General features: G+C 31.7%; 1 protein-coding gene across 1 annotated transcript; it reads left to right on the top strand.

Annotated features, from left to right (window-relative positions):
• Positions 1-10,929: 10,929 nt before the first annotated feature.
• Positions 10,930-22,390, top strand: ORC3 (origin recognition complex subunit 3). The gene is made up of 17 exons (XM_022892008.2): positions 10,930-11,106; positions 11,325-11,528; positions 11,614-11,788; positions 11,954-12,123; positions 12,208-12,335; positions 12,752-13,025; positions 13,164-13,241; positions 13,686-13,762; positions 13,866-13,956; positions 14,550-14,749; positions 15,463-15,532; positions 17,228-17,313; positions 17,932-18,021; positions 19,363-19,438; positions 20,115-20,242; positions 21,324-21,497; positions 22,084-22,390. Exons 1-17 carry the CDS (start codon positions 11,041-11,043, stop codon positions 22,187-22,189), a joined length of 2,193 nt encoding a protein of 730 aa, XP_022747743.2. The 5' UTR covers positions 10,930-11,040; the 3' UTR covers positions 22,190-22,390.
• The last annotated feature ends 648 nt before the right edge of the window (positions 22,391-23,038 follow it).

Raw genomic sequence — 23,038 nt, 5'->3', positions numbered from 1 at the left:
GAAGAAAAAGGTAAATTACAACGAGTATGGAGGAAGCTTTAAAGTGAAGGGTATAGAATGTGTATATGGTTTCACTCTTACCTTATACAAGAGATATGGGCGGTGATATAATTGGAGTCAATAATAATTGATAGAAAATCCACATGAAACTCGAGGAAGGAAAATATTAGTGAATGTGAGTTATATTTAATTATTTCATAAATTATATTTAATAATTTCAGATAAATTAAAAGTAAATTAATTTTTTTATGAAATGATATGTTAATGAAACATTAACAAAAATAATTAAATAAGCTTTTTTCATAAGCGTAATAGTCTTGATAAACGAGTAACTTAGAGGGCGAGCTCACATTACGAGGATGAGCTTGGATATTATCCTTCCTTAATGATGATGTGACAATTAAGCATGCATTAATTTGGCGAGTATAAAAGTTGACCCTGTTGACTAGAGTTAGGTGTAACAATTGTCCCACGGTTCTGATAGAAGGTTAAAAAGTAATCGCCATCAAACTTTACTCAGACAAGTGATCAAGTTAGAATAGTGTCGAATAGATGTTGGCGAAGCAAACCATTCAAGTAGTGTGGTGGAGGTGTTGATTAGCAATAAGGGAATGACATGTTTGTGATGAGTTGAGGTGATAACGTGTCTTTTTTGGCATGACGGCTCATTTTTGTGAGCCTATTTGATGATAAATGATGACAAGTAATAGAGGATAATAGGTAAAGACTTTAGAAAAAAATTTTGGCTTTGTTTGTTGTGGATCCCCTTTTGATGTAGGTGAGGAAAGCACGTTGTGAGGTATGTGATCACATTTTTTATTTATGCAGCTGTATAGAACATGTGGTGCAAGGTGATTAAGGTAAAATTTATTCTATTTGAAATTTGAATGTACAGTTTCATGTGTGAACAAGATTCACCCTAAAATGAATAGTCAGCCCGCTTCAATAGATGTTATTGAGGTTAATGTATGTTTTTAAAAGGCTGAACTGAAATGATCGGTTGGTTCAATGAATGTAACTGAATAATTTCAAAATAGATGGTTTCATTTGAGGAATTTAATATAATTGTTTCAATTAAAATGTTTGGCTAGGTATAAATGAAAAAACAATAAAGGTTAGGGCTCACTTTACTATTTTCTAACAAAAGCAAATCTATTGTGTTCTTTATCTTTTATGATTTTTGCTTCGAATTTTTAAAGTTGTTTTGGTACGTTCATAAATATCTCTTTAAGTTATTTACTTGGGTTTTTTTTTTTTTTTGGTTTTTTGGGAGTGATTAAGATGGTGTTGAAGAGAAAAATTATTGGTGAGGAATTAAATGATAATGAAAGCACAATTGTGCAATTTACTAGTAGTGGAAATGGTAATGTGGCTTAGGGAAGAATAAGTGGGGCCAAGAGAAGAGTAATGAAGTTAGAGGGTTAATGGTTGGGATAATGACATTGTGATTCGAGAAGGAGGTGGCATTAGGTCCATTGGAGGTAGCTATGGTGGTGGTAAAAAAAAAGGGGAAGAGGTGGTGGTGGCAAAGCTAAAAAACTTTAAGCTAGGGCGATGGCCACTGGACGTGTATCAGTCCAATGCAACTACGTGGATGATGAATTAGACCTTAGATAGGGTCACTTCTTAAGAACCTTCTGTTTACTATGTTGTTGTTGTCTGAGGGTTTTACCATTAGCCTAGTTAGGACTGACGAGGGAACTGTAGGGTTCTATTTGCCTAACTTCATATAGAGGTTTCACCTTTCTCTGCACCCATTCTTTCAACTGGTCTTAGCCACATTCAACCTAACCACATTATAGCTATCACTTAAGTCTTAAGGGATCTTGGTGGCATCTTTCATCACCTACCATCAAACAGGGTAGGTTCCATCAATGAATGTAATACTAGCTTGATTCTCTTTTATCTCCCTAAAAAAGAATAATTGGATGTTGTATTACCTTCAAGCGTAGGGGCATACATTTGTGGTTAGGTTGTCTTAGAATAATCATCCCAATGCAACTACAATAGGTTTGTTATGGCGTATATAAAGACCTTTAGCATGCGATTCCCCATTAAAATAAAGTGGTTGTACACTAGTGCTTTGACAAAGGGAACACTAAAGCTAAATGATGATGAGGCAGAGCAAGTGAATGTTTTAAAGGTTGAAAGACTCTTTCGTGGAATTGGTGATGAAAAATAACATTCGTCAACACTACTTGATGACTGACAAGGATAAAGATTTGGAGGCTTTTGTCCAAAAGGTGTTGGATGAAAAAAAACCAACACTTGCATCCAAAGGCAAAGAGGAGTAAGGACCAACCTCCTCAAATAAAAGGTAACCAGTATTATTGCATAAGTTTACTTGTATACTTTATTGTTTATCCATGTACAGATAATGTTTCTTTGGTTGTGAGTATGTGCTTGATATTAATGCAATGAAAAGAGTTACTGTGAAACCTAAAAATTTTGGTGCTAGTTAAAGAATGGGTACGCCAAAGATTGATGGCATGCAATGAATTATTGAAGGGAGCATATCTATGGCTCCTATTGTTTCATGTAGGAGGGAGTTAGCTTGCAAATTGTTTAAAGGCCTAAAAAGGTGGCGTAAGGTAGGGTAATGAAGGTGTTTTAGGGTTTAACGAGTTGGTGGAGTTAGAGTCTGGTGTGCCAAATGTTGGGCCCATAAATGAAGGTAATTAGTGTTGCTTTTATGTGTTTTAAACTGTATGATACTAATTCTAATGTGTTATTATTTATTTTGTAAAAATAGATCGTGCTTCTAAGCTTCAAAAGATCCTAAAGTAAGAGAAGTTGAAAAGGAAAAAGTCATTGCAAGTCAATCCCCCTTCGGCTAAGAAGCAAGCTTCGAGTACTATTAGGGTGCTCCCTACAATGGTGGCTAATAGTGAGGTCTCAATGTCAAAACAACATCTGGCATGACCTTACCATCCATCATTTTTAGCACGTCATCAACTATCACTAGCGTGCTTATGATTTCAGCTTTTGTAGGAACAAGGGCCAAACCGTAAGAAGAGCAATAGAGGGCCTTGACCTTCTAAAATTTTGAAAAAAATCTTTAGAATATGTGTATATTTACATTTTTTTAGCCAAAAAATATATATTTATGTTAAATAAATTTAAATTGGCCCTTCAAAAATGTTAATATTATTTATTATGATTTCATAATTTAATTTTACGTATTGTAATTTAAAATGGGTTAAAATAATATTACTATTTTCTATTTATTTTACCCATTACTCACATTTTTATTTGTCTAATTATTGTATTCACTAATTATTATTTATAAATCCTTAAAATCAAGAGTTTTGTTATAAATTTTAAATCACAATCATGTGATTTTAGTAAAAACCAAATTAACTTTTTAGTTTTCTCAATTATACTAAATCTCAACCAAATATTAAATGTGTTTTTTTTTTATCAAAAATTGAATATTGTTCATCGAACCTAGAAATTCAATACTCAATTAATAAGCCACATGATTGTTGATTATTTTCATTTTCTTTTTAGCTAATTACAAATTTTTCTTGAGTATCATATTTCACTTTTAATTACTTTAAATCTATATCTCATGTTATCTTATAATATTTTCAATAGAAAAAATCATATTAGAATCATTTTAAAAAGTTAGAAAACACCATGGATTTTTATTTCCAAATTTTTAACTTCATTTTTTAAAAGCATATATATTTTTCTTATTTGGATAAAAAAAAATTTTAACTATCGATCCTTATAAAAATATTGATTTGTTATTTTTATGAAAAAAAAGTTAAAATATAATACTAATTGGCCCATCAAAATCAAATGTTAAGATATGCAATTGCTGAGTATCATAATTCTTGTAGAGGTTGTTGTTCCAAGCTCTTTCTCTACCTTGCCTTCAACCATCCCACCAACTGTAGTGACCCTTTTAGTGGTGGTAAGCATTTATACCAGTGCGTCTGCAAATGAGGAAATGGAGGCCTCATTAAGGGTTAATGCCCTGGTAACTAGTTATGTAAGCGAGAGACTGGATTGTATGTCTATTGCAGACTTCAGGGTAGTCCATGATAGGCCTATCAGCATCCTGCCTCCTGAAGTTGCTTGTTTATGAGCTATGACTAGCTTGTCCCACTATGTAAAAGAAAGGATGCAGTAGTTTTCGGTGTTCAAAAATCTACAAAATGAGCTGTTACTCGTAGTTGATGTGTGTATTAGTGTTAGCCAATGTTTTGTGTATGTTTTGAACTGGTAAATCTTTTGCTAATTGCTGATATTTATGTTTGTGTAACTGTTGGCAAATAATGTTAGCTTGTATAAGTAAGGCAGGTTACTTGTAGAGGAGTTGCAAAACAAAGGAGAAATCTTGTAATAAGAGGTCAGGTCATGATAGATCAAAATACCTTTTTGCGTGAGGACATTACAATAGAGGGGGCTTAGAAACTCTAAATGCCATTCTACAAAATAATGTAGCACAGATGGAGGCAGAGTTAAAGAAGAAAATTGTTTAGATGCCTAGCTGAAATAAGCTACTAGAAAGGCCATTACAATGTAGCAATATTTGGATGTTGCCATTATTCACCTAGTGGAGGTTAACCAAAAAATGACCAAACTATAGGGGGAGTAAATGGCAACTATTACTCACATCAATCAAGCAAAAATAAAGAGGGATAAGAATGTGGAGCGAACCTAGAAGTTGAGGGGAAACTTGCCAAACTGAAAGTTGAGTTGGAGACTGAAAGTGTTGAGTCATCGAAAAGGTTGGTTGAAAGAAAACTAAGTAAAACAAAGTGTACATGGTTATCGATGAGCAATATAGGTTTTTAGCCATGTACCAAGTATTGCTCCAGTTGGGTCCCCTAGACATGAGAAAGGTGGATTTTTTTAGATAAGGTGTCCTTAAAAATTTCAGCAGAGAGTTCCTTAATGATGTTGCCTAATTGGAAAGGGTTAGAGTCTTAGAGGAAGTGGGTAAATGTCTGCGGGTCTCGACTTGAATGCCTTGCTGGTTGTGATTTTAAATGTCCAGACAAGTAATTCTATGACGAAACCAATTCCTGGTGACCTTGACACTGGCACCATGTATTCCCTCCAATGTGGCTAATCTTCTATATCTTGTTATAATATATAAATCCATAAAATTACAATTAGATTTGATTTTAAAGAATTATCACTAATTTTTTTTTGTTAAGTATGATTGGCCACTTGGTGAATTTATTCCTTTTAAGGATGTCTTAAGCTTGACCAAGAGACAAAAAAAAAATTCTGTGTCTACTAATCAGAATAAGGTTCGAAAGTTCGGTTATGTGTGAAAAATGTTATAACACCCCTACACACCCATCCAACGGATAGTACCATTTAATTTTAAATTATCCTACAGATCTTTAGTTATAATGATCTTTTTATTAAATTTTAATGTTTAAAATATTAAAAATAACTTTTAAGATTTTTTCATCAATCTAGCAAAATTTCTAAAAATATTTTCTTACCTCAAAAGTATTTAAGAATCTTATTTATTTTTTTGAAGATGCTCTATCGTCGGACAATGACTTAACCATTTATTAAATCTTGCTTTATTGAAAATATGTATAATTCTACCATTCATGCTAAAATTAAAAATATTTTCTCATTTTAAAATTTTTTAGATAATTATCTATTTGCGATTACTAAGAATTTCATCTTTGAATCTTATTCTTTATTTATAAATTTAAAAATATCTTTCTTGGAATTTAGATTCTTACTGTTGAATTTTATTTGTTATATATTTCTTAATTTTTAAAATGAAAATAAAATACAAATTACTGTTTGAAATCTCTTCCAAACTCTTTCACCATTTTGGTTGAATTTTGAAAAAACTTTTACCTAAAAATCTCTTAAAAATTCAACCATTTTTTATTTTTTTGATATTTTATCATTAACTAATTGTCATATATTTTCAAAAAAAAAAATTTATTATTTTTCTTATTTTTGGTTTGAAAACTAATGCAATTATTTTTATTAAAATTTTATCTAAATTATTTCACCATTTGAGCTAAATTTAGAACAAACAATCTCACAAAAAAAAAACTTACCATTTTTTTTATAACGTCATCATGGAAGTTATTTCCATTCATTTCTATAACCTAATTAAAAATTATTTAATTGTACCAATTGGCGTAAATTTGCACATTTACTTAATTAAAATTTACTTGATTTTTTATTACGTTTTCTGTATACCTATGCATTTTATATATTAAATATTTTCTAAAGATATATATAATAAGAAATAATAAATATATGAATAGAAAAAAAAAGTAAACAAATGATAGGAAAGAAAAAATGACAATACCAAAGCTAGGGCAAATTTGAATTCTTGATTTTTGCTTCTCGTTGCAAACTTGATATAAGTTGTTGAATCAATAGATTGGACAGACTATGAGCAAGCTATGCAATGGGTCGGGCTACCTATTCTTTTTTCCCTTTTTATTTATTTAATAATTCCAATCCCACCAAAATGGCTCATTTTAAATCATCTTTACTAACCTATAGTAAAACCCTAATTTCATAGACATTTGTTTCTTTTTATAAGAAATGGCGTCTTTCTCTACCTCTTTCTAAAAAATTCATAAGCAGATTTCAAGACGTTAATAACCTTAGAGCGATCGACATAATTTTTATTTTTCTACATCGCTTGTTGCTTGTATTCTCTGTTTCCTACATTGTTTGTCGCTTGTATTCTCTGTTTTTATGACATACCTTGGGCTAATTGTAAGTTTGTATTTTGATTGTCTATTGGATTTCGGGTATTATAGATTTTGGGTATTTCTTGGCTTGTTGATTTTGGTGGTGGTTGCATTAGGTATAAATGGTTGGGTGAATGTGGGTTTAATGGCTGAAATTAGGTAATCCACAGTGATGTAAGGCTTTCAGGTCTGTGATTTCGATGAGTGATATTCTAGGCTGGGTTGTTTATATTGGTGGTCCTGGTAGGATTGTTGGTAGTTGAGTGTGATTGCTTTGGTGATTGGATCAATGATGGGTTTATAGATGGTAAAAGATGAACTCTAATAGTTGCAATACGACCAAAAGTTTCAATGGCTGATAGTTTGGCTTATGGTTGTGGTGTGTCTATTGGTAACTATGAATATTTTTGTATATGTGAATTGTAATCTCTATGTTGGTGTGTGTTTTTGGGTTTGTGAGGAGTTAGGTTGAATCTCGATTGTGGAAGGCTTAGGTGTTGATTGATGGGAATTGATAGTAGGGAATGGATATGAAGACTTGGTATGCTGGGAATTTGTTAATCAATGGGGTGATCTTGGTTCATGATTTTTCGATGTTTTTCTCTGTGAATTGCCTTGTGGTTATGTCTGTTGATTCACTGTGAGCTCAAGTTTATTTATAGGACAAGCTAAAGGAATTTTAGGTCACTTCAAACTCAGTTTGAAACTGTGGATTATTATTTCTGATTTATTAACAAAGCCAATCTTTTGATTTTTTATTTATTTTAAAATATCAGATAAATTAAAAGATAATTGAATTAAAGATAATTAAAAGATAAAGGTAACAAAATTTTTATTTTTTTAACAGATAAAGAAAATAAAAAAAGATATTAGAATAAATTAGATAAAAAATATATGCAGACAAATAATAAAAATAATCATAATTAAAAGAAATCATTGGGATTTGGATAAATATGAACCTAATAGATTTTGGACTTTAGGGTTTAAAATTAAATTAGACTCAAATGATTTAGACATCGGACTAAATTGGGTGTTTATAATTTTTTTTAATGCATTTTTTTGTAACATGAATTATGTAAAGATATAAATATCCATTATATCCGAGTTTGAAGATGAAATTATTTAAACTTAGTTGAAGGTCAAAATGAATTGACTTAAACTAGATTAACGATAAAAAAAAATATCTTGAACTAAGCCAAAAATAAAAAATGATGACTTAAACTAAGTTAAAGGTTGAAACATGATGACTGAGATTTACCTGTAGTTAGAAAATGAGATAACTTGATCTTAGTTGAAGTCAAAAAATAAAATAATTTGGCCTTAGTCGAAATAAAATATATATATATATAATTTGTATTGAACCCAAAAGTTAAATGATGAAGGTGACCTAATTAAACCAAGGTTGAAGATAAAAGTACCTGGACTGAATTAAGGTTAAAAATGAAAGTGACCGGATTGAGTCAAGGTCGAAAATAAAAGTGACTAGATTGAGCTAAGATCAAAAACAAAAATGATCGGACTGAGCCAAAATCGAAAAGAAAAATGATCGGATTGAGCAAAGGTAAAAAAATAAAGGTGATTGGACTGAACTAAGGTCGAAAAATGAAAGTGAATGGATTGAACTAAGGTAAAAAATAAAAGTGATTGGAATGAGCCAAGATCGAAGATGGAGATGATTTGACTAAACCAAAGTTGAAGATAAAAATGATCAGACTAAGCCAAAGTCTTAGATAAAGGTGATTGGACTGAGCCAAAATCGAAAAGAAAAATGATCGGATTGAGCCAAGGTAAAAAAATAAAGGTGATTGGACTGAACTAAGGTCGAAAAATGAAAGTGAATGGATTGAACTACGGTAAAAAATGAAAGTGATTGGAATGAGCCAAGATCGAAGATGGAGATGATTTGACTAAACCAAAGTTAAAGATAAAAATGACCGGACTAAGCCAAAGTCTTAGATAAAGGTGATCGGATTGAACCAAAGTAAAAAAAAAAAAGTAATCGGACAGAACCAAGTTAAAAAATTAAATGACTTGGATTGAACAAATGAAGAAAATAAGTGATCGGGACTAAATTGTAAGTCAAAAAATTAAATGACCTGAACTAAATCAAGGTAAAAAATAACTAGGTCAGACCCTAAGTTAAAATATAAGATCAAATTATTTTAAAAATAATAAATACATGTTTTAATGATCATGCTCGAATGGCTCACAAATCCTATTCATTATTAAGAAAAACAAAATGCTCTTTGAGACAGAAGAATGTTTCGTGAAACTTTTCAATTAAGAGTTAAAGTTTTATCATTTTTTCAATCAAAGATTATCTAAAATATTTTTCTCAACCAAGGACATTACTAGTTCAAAATTCATTTACTCTAAAAATTCTCAACCTTTTGCTAATTTAAACTTATTGTTTACAATGAATGTTATCAATGCAATGCATGAGAACTAATGAATGCATCCATAATTGTAGTAAAAAGGTTTTCAAGACTTTTTTTTCTTTTCATCTTCAAGACTAGTTATCTTAATAACTTCTATCAACCACTCTATGAATCAAAATATTTTTTTCACTAAATCTGAACTTTTCTAGAAATGCTTATTCCTTATTTTGAAAGTTCTCTGGCTTAACATTTTCATATATTTCTTTCATCACGCTATCTTTATTTTGCCAATGTCACTATCGATTTTCATTTTGAAGTAATGTAAGAATCTTTTATGTATTTTTTTCATTTATTCCTCATCATTTTAATTTCATAAAAAATGCTATTCCTTACATATTTTCTTATTTTAGGATTTCAAAAAAATGATGAAAAACAAAGTGATTTGAAAAATAAAGATATTCGACACAAAGATAAGTCCAGTGAAGGATAATAGACAAATAGATAATCTCAAATAATATTGTTAGGATTAGTTCTTGGATGGGATTTGAACATTCAAAATAATGAATATTCAGATAATTTTTAACACAAATCCAAAATTCTTTCTTAGAAACTCATTTTATTAATATATTTGATCTTTTTGGGCTTAAAATCTAAATCTTGCCCTTAGCCAATTGGACTCTTAAATACTCTTAGGTTGTCTAATTCTTGTTTTCAGCTAATATATTTACTTTTACTTAAATCGTCATTTAGAGTTTTTAATTTAAATATTTATTTTCCCTTCTTTTCATTTTTCATTTTTCCTCTTTTTATTTTTTTGTTTCACTTCATTCCTCATTAGCATTCAATCAAATTCCATATGAATTCCCAAAATACAAAATCTCATTATCCATAAGTATGCCTAACTCAATATATAATTATTTAATTTCAACATTCATATTTGATCGAAATAGACTTTTAAGGCATGTAATTAAGGTTATGGTGAAAGGTTATGAAAAAAATAATAAATAAAGTAAGCTCAAAATATGTATTTGAAAGGGTGTAAACTAAAGGATCATCTTTTATTATTTGAAGCACTTTGACATTTTACCCCATTCTTTATCAGGTGCCTTCATATTTTCTCTCTTTTTCATTTTTTCCTTTCATTTCACTTTTTCCTTTCAAGAAGGATTCACACACAAAATTTTTTTTTTCATTTTTTTGCCTCAATAATAATTTGTGACTCACTTTTTTTTGTGAATATATATTTTTTTCAAACTTTGTCTCCATGATGTGGAGGGTGATCTTTGGTGGATTTTTTTCAAATAAATCATAATAAGTTTAAAAAGAGTGTCAAATGAATGGTTTTATTTATTTTTTGTGAAAGGTAAAATAAAAATGATTATTTATTATTTTAAATATGAATACTTTCCTTGAACAACTTATATTGAATGAAAGCAAATTTGTAGATACAATGAACCACATTCTCTTTAAATAATTTTATTTCTGCCTTTTAGTTTTGGATAAAAATAATTTGAAATGATAATGTGAGTTTTTAGATCTCACGAAAAAGTCAATATAATTAACCATATATATTTGTTTTTATGATCAATTTATTAATTTTTTTTATTTTGATCTATAGGAGATGCAACGATACGGTAAACTCAACTTGCAGGGTTTAAAAATTTCATTATCAAGTTATAAAATCGTTTAAGTTTTGCAAGAAAAAATTGCTAAATTACCAAAAAAAAGTCCATGGCCCAGTTGAATTTGGATATTGGATTTTGAAGAGTTGGACAGAGATCCACAAACACAGCTAAGCCCAGCCCAAACCAATAGAACGATTTTGACACTTCTACACCGAGCCATTTCCCGCCAAAACAGAAAGAGAGAGAAAAGCCCCAGGACTCCCGAAATACTCATAAACCCTAAAAGGGCACATAAAATCCTCTCAAATCTATCAAAACGACCAAAAATAAAAACCAATGGCTTCCTCTCTAGATGATGCTTCGCCGCCTTCAATCGATGCCGTCACCGAAAACAATCTCCAGGTTCCTTCTCTCTGCCTATTATATATATATATATATATATATATTTTCATTCCATTTTTTAAATCATCACTTTATTTTTTTTGTTTGGTTCTCAGGAAAAGACGAATTCGCTGTTAAAAAAAAGAAAAAATATTTAATATACAATGAATCGTTAAAATTTTGAAGAGGTTGAAGTTTTGAATAGATTTGTTAATTTATTTTTTTCAAAAAATTGGCAGCCGTTTTTTGTTCTTCAAAAAGGATCATTGAGGAAATCGGAGAGAAAATCATCAGGAACAGGAAAAACAAGAAGGAGAATTGATTTGTCTCCAGCATTACCTAAGAATTCCGAGAATCCTGAAGACGAAAAGGAAGATGAAAACATGAACTTAAGAATGGAAGCTTTTGAATTTGTTTGGTCAAAAATCAAGTCAACCATCAAAGTAGGTCGAAAGTCCTAGTTTTCATTTTTGTAATGTTTTTTTCTTCCATTTTACACTTTTTAAAATTTTAAAGCTTTAATTGCAGGATGTTCTGAGAGATATTAATACTAGTGTGTTTAGTGAAATACAAAGTTGGGTGCATCAAACTTTTGACACGATTAGATCACTTGGAACTCCTGATTTTCTTGAAGCGACTCAATCTTTCCCTGTTAGAACAGATGCTAATTCTAGAAAGCTATTTACCGGGCTTGTTCTCACTAGTAAGTTTTATACTATGTACTTTTAGTTTAATGTTTGGTCGGAGTAATTGACCTTAGCTGGTTTAATGTTCCTAAATTCTTTGGTCTATATTGTTGGAAGCGAGATGTGCAATAAGTATGTGCTGTTTGCGAGAACTATTCTTTATAGTGTATAATGATTGGCAGAGAATATGGAGTTTGTTGATGATCTAATGACGTTTGACGCGCTTGGGAAACATTTGAAATCTCAAGGATGCCATGTTGCTAACCTTTCCTCACTGGACTTTATTGCCAAAAATGGGATTGGTGGTTGTCTAAGAAGCTTATTAAGACAGTTTTTAAAGTCTACTTTGGATGTAAGTACAGATAGCTAGTTTCTTTGAGTGTTGGACTACAATTTACTTGCAAAGTTTTGTAAGTTGTTTTTTGTTTTTGAGCAGCCAGCTGACATATCAATCTTAGCATCATGGTATGGAGAAGAGAACTACAAAAATCCAGTGGTTGTGATTGTTGATGACATTGAGCGCTGTTGTGGGTCTGTCTTGTCTGATTTCATCCTTATGTTAAGGTATTACATGCATCCTGTTATTCTTTTTCAACCTAAACTGTCTCTTTATCATTTGCTTATCTACTCAGATTCTCCTCTTGCTCAGGATCAGTCTTATTTCTGGAATCAGACTTTGCCTTGTTTGTCAGTACTTTTGACACTAGGTTTAATTTGACCTTACTACTCATCTGCTAGTATAAGCATTGCTTGTTGTAAGTTTTAGGCCTAAGAGCCATTTACTACCTTAATTTATATTTATATTTATATTTGCTTTTATATCGAAGTATACTTACCATCAGTCTTTATAATGCTTATATCCAAACACATTTTTTAATTTTTGCTTTTGGAAACAAAATGCAAGTACCAACTGTAACAACCAAACCAAGCCACAGTCACCTCACAGTCTGTAATGAACTTGCTTTTTTGTTTCTGATCAGTGAATGGGTTGTCAAGATTCCAGTTATTCTAATAATGGGGGTTGCAACAACCCTTGATACCCAAAGAAATATACTTCCTTCAAATGCTTTACAGCGCTTGTGCCCCTTTGAGTTCACCTTGGGAACCCCAGCTGAGAGAATGGATGCAGTTGTTGAGGCTGTTCTTGTGAAACCTTGTTCTGGGTTCAGTATTGGCCACAAGGTTGCAGTTTTTATGAGAAACTACTTTGTAAGCCAGGATGGAACTCTAACATCTTTTATTAGAGCTTTAAAGGTTGGTAACTCCATTGGTATGGATATAGATAGAAGTTTATTATTTTCACTGTGTTTGGAGTGTTGCAGCTACTTTCTCCCGTCTTGTGAATGTAATTACATTCTTGCTGATGTTATGTTTTAAGGAAGTGTTTTTCAGATAGCATGCACTCAACATTTCTTTGTGGAGCCTCTGAGTTTCATTTTACGCGAATTTGTTCTTGAAGAGGAAAACTGGGTTAGTTTTCTTAGTTATCTCTGACAAGGTTTTAACTTTTGCATTATCAATAATAGTGTATGGTTAATTCTTGAATTTTCTTTAATTTATCATGAGGGTATTCTTTATTGTCTTCATGAATAACCATATATTCTAGTGTTCACATTTGCACATCATCTGGTTCTTTTGGTTTTATAATCTTTAAGGATTTGAAGTATGGATTTTCTTTTTTCTTTTGGGGTGCCCTTAAAGAAAGTGATTCCAATTCAGTTAATGGCATGTAGTTGAAGGTTTGTTGCTACCTTTAATGTTCTATGATTCCTTCATACAATCAGAATTTCATACATTGCATAACTGGATACTGATTTTTGCACTACTTTGGTTTAAAAGTCTCTTTGTTTTTACCTTTTTTGTTATAGATCTATGTATCAAAGGTTTTGTTTCGCTTGTATTTTGTCGTTGTAGGTATTAGAAATTGGACGGTATGGATTATCACCAGAAGTGATGTGGAAGCATGTTTTTAACCTCCCATCCTGTCAGAGGTATTTCAAATACCAACAATGTAACTTTTGTTGCATTTGCAGTTTATGTAAATATGTTGAATAGGGAAGTAATTCTCTTATGGGTTCCCAAATCTGCAAGCAGGGTTAAAATGACCAAACAGACCAATGAAAGTTTGGCTCATGCTTTTTCAGAATTAAAGAGATTACAGAATCAGTGGAGAGCTGTGGTTTTGGTGAGATTCAGTCTTTTCCTTTCCCCTGATGTTTTGACATGAATTATGTCATTTTAACATTCTAAGGTGGACCTTTTTTTCTCTCAAATTGCAGCCATAAAATTTTTTATTTTGTTATTTACTCACTTGTGGCATTGCTTGCAATGGAATTTGACTTTAGCTGATGATACTATTGGCGTATTAATGTTAGTGTAGATATGATATGCCAATTCATTATTAATTTATTCAAAATATAAAAAGCTTAAAAAAAAGTCTACACAATCTTGACCAACACATCGGTCAGATGTGAACAATCTGATGCTAGGTTGAAGCTTATTGTTTATGATATTGAAGGTTATGCTAAAGTACTTGCATTTCTGGCCTTTTGCCTTATTTTCACCAAAAAAACTGCTTGATTTTTGGCTAAATTGATGATTTTATGAGTGGAGATTTTGCTTTGAATTGCTGCCCTTCTTTCGTAATCATGCTTGGCTTTATGATTCCACCTTTTTCTTCCTTTTACAATTTTCTCTGGCTTCATCCTTTGATCTGGTTACACAATCATGTCATTCAACTAATTTCTTTTTTGTTTCTTGACATATTTTACATTGTAGTGCCTATATGTAACTGGTAAGGGTGAAAAAGTCAGACTGCTGGATTTATTCTGTGAGGCAATTGATCCAGAATCATACAACAAAAGAGAATTTGCTACTTGCACAAAATTAGAGAAAGATTCTATTTTATCTCCTTCTAGTCGACAACGTCCTAGCTTAGCAAAGGGACGTGTTATCTTTGAGGCAATTCATTTGGTGAGGTATGTTTCAAATTCTTATAATGCTTTGTAGTTGCAGTTGGTCTTATGCATACTGCCGTAGGTTTCCTGTGGGGAACATGGCTAGAAAGTTTTCTCAGTGCTCACTGAAATCAAGTTTGGTTGTGGTTTCTACTATCTAAATATTTTAGAAAGTTCTAGTTCCCAAACATTTTTCACCTCATTATGTCCTTCTCTTTCTTTTTGCTAAGCCATTAGTTCAATTTAATGAGTATCCTTGGTACTCTTGTATGAGAAACAGTTGAATTTTCATTAATCCTGGTTGGAAGGGGTGAATAATTTTTGTGTCCAAACCCTTATCTTCTTCTGACTTCTGTTTGGTGAACCTAATATTACTAAGGGTCCATTTAGTTTTATAAAATGTTTTCCATTTTCTATTTCCACTTTCACTCTAAATATGATTAATAAGATACGGTAAATAACAAAATTTTGGAAATTGGAAAACCATGGTTTCCGTATGTGGTTAAGAAGTTGGAAAGCAATTTATAACTATTTTCCAATTTTACAAAAATTGGAAAACAAGGGATTTCAAATTTAGTTATTGTCCTTATTTATTGATCATGTATAATGCAAATATGGAGATGGAAAATGGAAAACAATTTTTATAACTAAACAGGCTCCAATTTTCTTGCTATTGATTACGTGATAATAGTTTTTGTCATTTATTCACTGTACTGAAGTTGAAATTCAATTAGGGATCTTTCGACTGGACAGCTTGGTAAATTGCTTAAGATATGGAAAAACCTTACTGTGGGCATTCCTGAGGTATGGTACTGCATAAAGCATTGATCCATGAAGTTAACAACTGTATCTCTATTTACTGATACTTTCCTAGAAGGGTAAATATTCTTCAGATGCTTGCTTATAAGGAAATATTAACAAATTATGTCTTTTTAAAGAAAAAGAATGATTTTGATTCTCTTGATCTTGCTTATACAAGAAGTACAGCTATATTATAATCAAAGTTGTTTCTTGGCTCTGTTAGCCTTAGTTTTCTGTTTTATATCTATCTCCATATTGATTATCTTGGTAATAAAGTATTATTTGTTTTTCTTGACTCTCATCGATAGAAGTTTAAGAGGCTTGGCTAGTCTCTTCCAAGCTTTTGAATGAAGCAGTTGCTCGTTATGATATCTTAAAATCCTACCAGCTTAATTATCAAATTTACATCCAAATTAAATTATTTTTGTCTTATTGTTTATGCGCTATCATAATTTTAATGTATAATCCATCTTGAATAATTTTTACATAAAATTGTTTGTGCTTAGCACATCTAAAAAGGTTGCAATAGGGGATGGATAAAGCTTCGATGCAACTTAGGATTTTGTTAGGTGGGCATGGAAATATTCAATTATGATTGCAATAAATGGCTCAGATGTATAGCCTAGAAACTAAAGGGAGAAGAAAAATTTCCAAAGTATGGCATCAAGTTTTCATGTGCATGACACCTAAGGTAAAGAGCTCCAAGGCTGTTGAACTTGTATCTGTTCTGGATTGCTCTTCACTGCATTACATGAAAATATGTAGACCTCTAAATGTTCCTGACATTCAAAGATTTAGACTGCGATATCAGAAGCTATAGAAATTTTATTTTACATGCATGATAATGACCTAATAACATTACTTGGGTCAATCAAAGACACATAGACCATAATTAAGGCCATCTCCTGCAAATGTAACAATTATGAGCATACACCTTTACTTCTAATGCCTAGCTTAAATAGTCTTAAACAAAACCATTAACTTTCCGTTCAAAGAATTATAGGAATGACAATACTATTTCAGTTTCCTGCTTATGGAGGGTTTCAAATAAGGCCGGAAATGAATACAGGTCATATTTGCTAGATCTGTTTTATTCATGATCTCACATTTTTGTTGACATCTTTGTTTCATTGGGGGAAGGGAATAAAGATCCAAAGGTATTCTAATTGCTAGGGGGAAATATGAAAACCACCCTATTTCTGGGCATTATTTAAAATTTATTGTTCTTTGATTCACTGTTTCATGGGCAGCGCAAATGGTTCATTGTATATTGGGCAGATTCCTTTGAGTTTCTGATAGCATGGAGTATTTTTTTCAGTAAGTAAGAAAGAAAAAAGGAAAAAGGAGAATCCTCTTGGTGCATCTTTTAAGAATATTTACTTGAGAGTAATAATACAGTTAAGATTGTGTTGAGCAAAAGAGCTGTTCCTATTCTACAATTTTATATAAATTCACAAATGGATGCTATCTTGAAGATGGCTTTGGTATGACTATGAGATGCTGTGTGAGGATCATATTCAATCAGCAGTTTTATTTTCTAGCCGTTTATGATTGGGAAGTTGAAATGGTCTTCTATCTTCTTTATCCTTCTGTTATCTGATCATTTTTTATTTTTTTTTCTTTTTGCATAATTGCTTTAATGTTCCTTTTTAGCTGGCAGCCCACATGACTTTTAAGATATTTGTATTCTTGTTATAGATAAACGACAAGGTGAAGGAGTTGCAGTCTTTACTAAAAATAGAGGATGGAAAAAGTTCAAAGAAAGATTTGATTATAACACCCAAGTAATTACTATTGCCTTTTCAACTGCTTCAGAAAATAAATCATACCCATTTTTTGGGAAAATTGATCACATAATATGATAAGCTTGGGATTAAAATCTCTTTTCCAGTCTTGTGAATATATACACACCATTTTGAGTTTTAGATTTTGATATCTTTGATGTTGTGATCATTATTAAATCGGAAGATTAACCATCCTTACCTGAAATCATTTTGGTTCTTTTTAGAAAGATTTTACGATGTATCATATGGTTAAATATTTTCTATTGTCATATTTTGTTTAGATAACCTTAATACTAGGCTTTTATCACTTTTAACATTGTCAGATAAATGCCTTGTACCTTCTGTTTTTATTAGTTTTGTTTGGTTACTATTCAACATTCTCTCTGTCTAATAATGTATAAAAGCATAGAGAATTTGGAGATGTTGACACATGTGAAGCTCATATAAAATAGCAATCTTTATGAATTTTTATGTTAATTTTCTTGCAAGGAGTAATTGCTTACTTCCTCTAAGCTTCCGTAGTAGTAATAGCTTGTGATTTCAGAAATGAATTGTGTTTTTCTTTGCTATTCTTTTCCTAATTGTTTACTGTTCGATCCTCACTGATTTATATGACAGGAGACATGCATCTCGAATCCAATTGGATAATATGAAGGACTCAAAATCATTGAGTGATAAGGCTGCCAATCTATTAGAGTGCATGGTTAGGTAGCGGTGCCCATCTTTACAATCCCTATTCTTGGTTGTTTTGGTTTTGCCATTTCATGACTCTGTCCATTATACTTGATGGAATGATACTGATCTGTATCTATATATTCTGATTTTCTCCAATATTTTATCCTATGCATAAGAAAGTGTGTGCATGTTATTGATAAGCAGTTGAATGCAGCCACCTTATGAATGTTTTCATACATTATCATGCATTATAGGTATTTTTCTTAGTGAAAATATGGACTCTTTGGTATCATGATGCTGAATAATCTACAGCATCCAAATTAAAAGTAGTGATGTTATTTTAAACTTCAATTATTTCTAGCTGAGCTTTTGTTATGCTGTGTTTTAATACTCTATTTTTAAAACTCCTGTTTGAGAGTTTTGACATATGTTTAACATTCTCAAAAGTTTCCTGCATTTAAATAATTGAGATGACATAAACATATCAGACACATGAAAGTGAAAATTGAGAGCAGAGAGAGCTAAAAACATTGAGGTGAATTCCATAAAATAACCTAGTGAATGAGATAGAATTTCCATATCATTGTAGTTTGAAGTTTGTTTTGGCCTTCCATTTAGGTTGGGCTTCCATCATTGTTGCCAATTGGTTTAGTTGGGATGCTTAACACTGTTTTATACACTAGGTTGTTTGTTGCTACGTTTTCGAGGTACATGTGAATTCTGATGGACCTACACATGGGTTGAATGAGATAGAATTTCCATATCAATGTAGGTTGAAGTTTGTTTTGACCTTCTATTAAGGTTGAACCCGTTTATTGCCAATTGGTTTAGTTGGGATGCTTAACATGGTTTTATAGCCTAGTTTGTTTATTGCTATGTTTTTGGGGTACATACTTGTGAATTCTGATGGACCTACACGTGAGGGGAGGCACTAAAACTGTTGCTATGGATTTCTCTGAATTGGATGTATTTTACATGTTTATTACTTGTGCTTCTTTCGTGCAAAGTCTGATTGCATTCTATTTGTGCAAAAATAATTTGGGTCAGTTGCATAAATATTTCCTTTTTTCCTTCGGCCCCATCTTGCTCTTCATACAAATGGGAGGCTCTGTTTATGAATGGTGTTTTTCAAATGGTTAATTTCATTCTTATTTCAAGGAGCTGAAGGGAACCGTCTACTGTTTATTCTCTGTTTTGGCATACTGGCTACTTATTTGCATTATAGATAGCATGTAAAACTTGTTATAGCCATCGCATATTGGTTACTGTGTTGTGAAAACGATTTTATTCCCGTGCCTTGTCTGTCTCTTCTGCAAGTTTGTTCACTTTATACCCTGTTTGTACATTACTGACTTGTAATTTCTTGTGAAACAGGGATTATATGCAGCCCATTGAATGCATACCTTTTCATGAAATTTTCTGTTTTAAAAATGTTGACAAACTTCAACTGGTAAGCACTGACTTCTAATTTGCATTATTTGAATATGACGAAGCAAGCTTTTCTAAAGCTGCAAAGAATGTTGCTTGATACAATTTCCTGGCAATCATAACTGTTGCTGCAGCATTAACAAAGTGCTTGCTGTTGTAAATTTGATATGGCAGTTTGTTATCACTTATGTTTGTCTCCCATCTTATTATGAAATAAAAAAAACATGGTTGTCTACAATAGCAGCCTAATTATATGTCTAGAGTTGGTGAACATTAGGAATAAAACCCTTTTTTTTATACTTAAGGTTGCTAGGATTTGAACCTTGGTCACTAGAATTAAGAGACCAGCACTCTACCAAAAAACCACTCGGCTTTCATCAAGGAATAAAACCTTATTTGATATGTTTGATTGAAGCTTGAATTCACTACATTTCATTAGAGGAAAGTAACATAGTGGAATATAAAAGAGTAAATGACTATAAATGAACCTTGCCTTCGATTATGTAGAGCAAAAACCTTTGCATTTCCCAAAAAATATTACCAGATAGGAATTTTTATAAGCAATAATATATAGCATCATAGTTTCTCATTTTCCTTGTTCCTTGTTTTGCATGAAGTTTAACTTTCCTTCCACTTTAGAAGTTCTTGGAACTTAAATTTTGGTGTTTTCAAAGTTCTATATTTTGACTTTGTATCAGGCTTTGATTGGGGACCCTAGAAGAAGGATTCAGGTTGATCTTCTTGAATTCCAGAAACTCCTCCACTGTAGTTGCTGTATCAGTGGCAGCAATGCCCTATTACCATCCATGCATGATACGTCCATAATGTAAGTATTTTTGCATTTTTAGTTATCTTGACAAAGAGAATGATTATTTAACTTAAATGGTAGTTATGGTCTATTTGAAATCGTACTTATGATCCCCAAATTGTTAATGACTGCCATCTCATGTCCTATCCAATTTCATACAAGACTTGTGAGTTATGGACACATATTTGAATGGATTGGATTTCATCCTTTTGGTCTTGTCCTTTCATTTGAGTCTAGATTGCATGACCTGCTCATTTTATTAATACAGCATCTTATTTGGGGTAATGAACAAGGTTGCTGGATTTATTTTCCCTTTTTTTGGTCCCTCTAATGTTGTTGTCGATGGCTTTTAAGCATTTTAGAACATCGATGCATTTCCCGCCTGGTGATTTTTTCTTTATTTTCTCCCTAATGAAGTGATAAGTGATAGATTTTAAGTTCTCAGCAGCATTTATCAACAAAGGCTGCTTCTCTGCCTGTTCCAGCTAAGTAGCTAATTGCTGCCAAAACCTGTTGCTGAATGATACCCCTCCTCCCCTTTGAGTTGAGTTCTGCATGAGATGTCAGACACACTCCTTGTTATAATCATATCAATTCTCTCAACTTTATGGTTTCAGACACTTGGAGGAATAAAATATAAGGGCGTTTTTTCTTCTTTTTCTTCCCTCCCTTCAGAGAATATAATGCTTGCCTTGATCCATCCTGTGAAAGGGTGCTATGTCTGTGGGTTCACATCTTTAGCCTTTCATTGAAGATATATTAGTGTATTCATTCCAGTTCAGCACGTGAAGTTATGTATAATTTCCTTCTTGAAAAACAGAATGGGCAGGGACCATTACTGTAAAATTTTAGCTCCATATTTTGCTTATTATGATTTATTGGGTTTAGGATCTGAAGAGATGCATTTTCCTTAACCCACTTTCTCCAGACCTGTCTGTTTTTAGTAATTGGTGTATCATTATGTGTCAACATCCTTAATGGACCATTATGCCTGCTTGGCTAGTTCTGGAGTTATATATGCAGTTTTTCTTTTTCTTATTGAGACATGGAATATCATCTTTGTTTAAACTTAGTCTATTGCCATCATGTGTGGTTTTAGGTATAAACTTGCTCAGGAGCATGGTGATCTTATCAATCTCCATGACTGGTACCAATCATTCAAATCAGTCGTTCTCCGCCCTAGTAGCAGTAAAAGGAAATCAAGACAATCCCCATTACCGAAGAAAAGAAAAGATATAAACGAAACAGAAAACCAGAGTGAAGCTTCCACACAGTATCCTTTGGTGTAGCATTCTTCTAGATTTATTTTCAGTAAGTTGATGCGGTATATATTTTTTTTGGCATGCATTGCAACTGGGTGATAGGCATATTTAGTACATAATTTTCTTACTTTTAGCTATAATAACAAAGTTGACAAAGCCCACTCGGCATCCAGATCATGAGGACACATTCAATTATTATATTTTGTTAGTCTTTTCACTTAATTGTTTCTGTTACAAATTCTTTTGTGGCTGTTTCGACTAAAGCAACTCAGTCCATGTTAGGAAACCCATTAAATATTCATGTTGGGATCTTATTTGCTGCAGTGCATTGCTTATTGGCTACTGTTAGTCTTAGGTAATTTATGTAACTCTAAAAATTACAAAGTAAACTGGCTCAGCTCAAGATTCCTTGCAGAAAGGAGTGACCATGATATATTACTTTGCCCCAAGTGTATTTTGCTGGAGCCCTTGGGGTGCAAGGTCTTATGTTATATTATGACTTTTCAACTTAGGACTAATGTCCTGTATAAAGCCTGCTTTCACTGAACATTGCTTCTCTGCTTCTGTTATGAGACTCCTTAACCATTCTTGCTACAGAGCACGCTTTTGCAGGGCTGTAACAGAGCTCCAAATTACAGGACTTCTTCGAATGCCCACTAAAAGAAGACCAGATTTTGCTCAAAGGGTGGCCTTTGGACTGTAACATAATTGGTATATTAATATTTGTAGGTACGTTTTTGCTTGCTTTGTTTAAAATTTTAGAATTGTTTCTTTTTCTTTTATAAATATTATAAAAACTGTTCTTAGAAAATGTAAATTGATCTTGTGATTCTTTAGCAACAATATAGTTTTTCTTTGTAAAAAAGGGTATGGACATTATGTTTATACGTACTTAAGTTATGTATGGCGCATAGGATGATAATAATTTTATATTATATTTAGTTTGTATTCAAAGAAAGAGATAAAATTTTGTAGAAGATTAATCATCTTTTTGATATAAAATGATTCAATTTTTTTCAAGCACAGATGATTATTTTTAATCTATGGGATTAAATTTAGATGTTTTATTATTTTAAAAAAATTACATTAATAATTTAAATTATAAAAATTTTGAGAAAAAATAATTTTGAAAAATAAATAAATTATATTTTTTTAATTTTTGTGTACATCAAACACAAAATAAAATAAAAATATTTAATTTAATCTCATTCATAATATTATTTTATCTTATCATAATTATACACCAAACATACCTTTACTATATACGTGAATTTACCTCTGCACTAAGATCAGCGAAGAAAATTGCTTTAGCTGATTGACTATGTTGTTCTGAATATGGCTTGATGTTGAGCGTAAAAAAATAAATCTGCATCCAGCTGTAGTTTCGACTTTTGAGTTTCATATACTTGAGCTAAGCTCGAGGTTTTCCTCTTCACCTTATTACTTGCTCGTTTTGTTGGGAGAAGTATTGTAAGAAACTGTTACTTCACCTTACCTTGCGTATTTTTTTCATCCAGGTCATGGTATATAACTTCGGATAAAATTTGAATAC

Source organism: Durio zibethinus, chromosome 12 (assembly GCF_047325235.1).
Source record: "Durio zibethinus cultivar Kanyao isolate XHJ-2024 chromosome 12, ASM4732523v1, whole genome shotgun sequence".
NCBI lineage: Eukaryota > Viridiplantae > Streptophyta > Magnoliopsida > Malvales > Malvaceae > Durio > Durio zibethinus.
The sequence above is the reverse complement of the archived record's forward strand: the minus strand, read 5'-3'. Positions and strand labels throughout refer to the sequence as shown.

Excerpts from the sequence above, each read along its gene's own strand:
- ORC3 (XM_022892008.2), top strand. The coding sequence starts at position 11,041 with ATGGCTTCCTCTCTAGATGATGCTTCGCCGCCTTCAATCGATGCCGTC. Across the intron at positions 13,957-14,549 it reads AGTGGAGAGCTGTGGTTTTG|TGCCTATATGTAACTGGTAA; the intron begins GTGAGATTCAGT and ends TTTACATTGTAG. Across the intron at positions 14,750-15,462 it reads GAGGCAATTCATTTGGTGAG|GGATCTTTCGACTGGACAGC; the intron begins GTATGTTTCAAA and ends AAATTCAATTAG.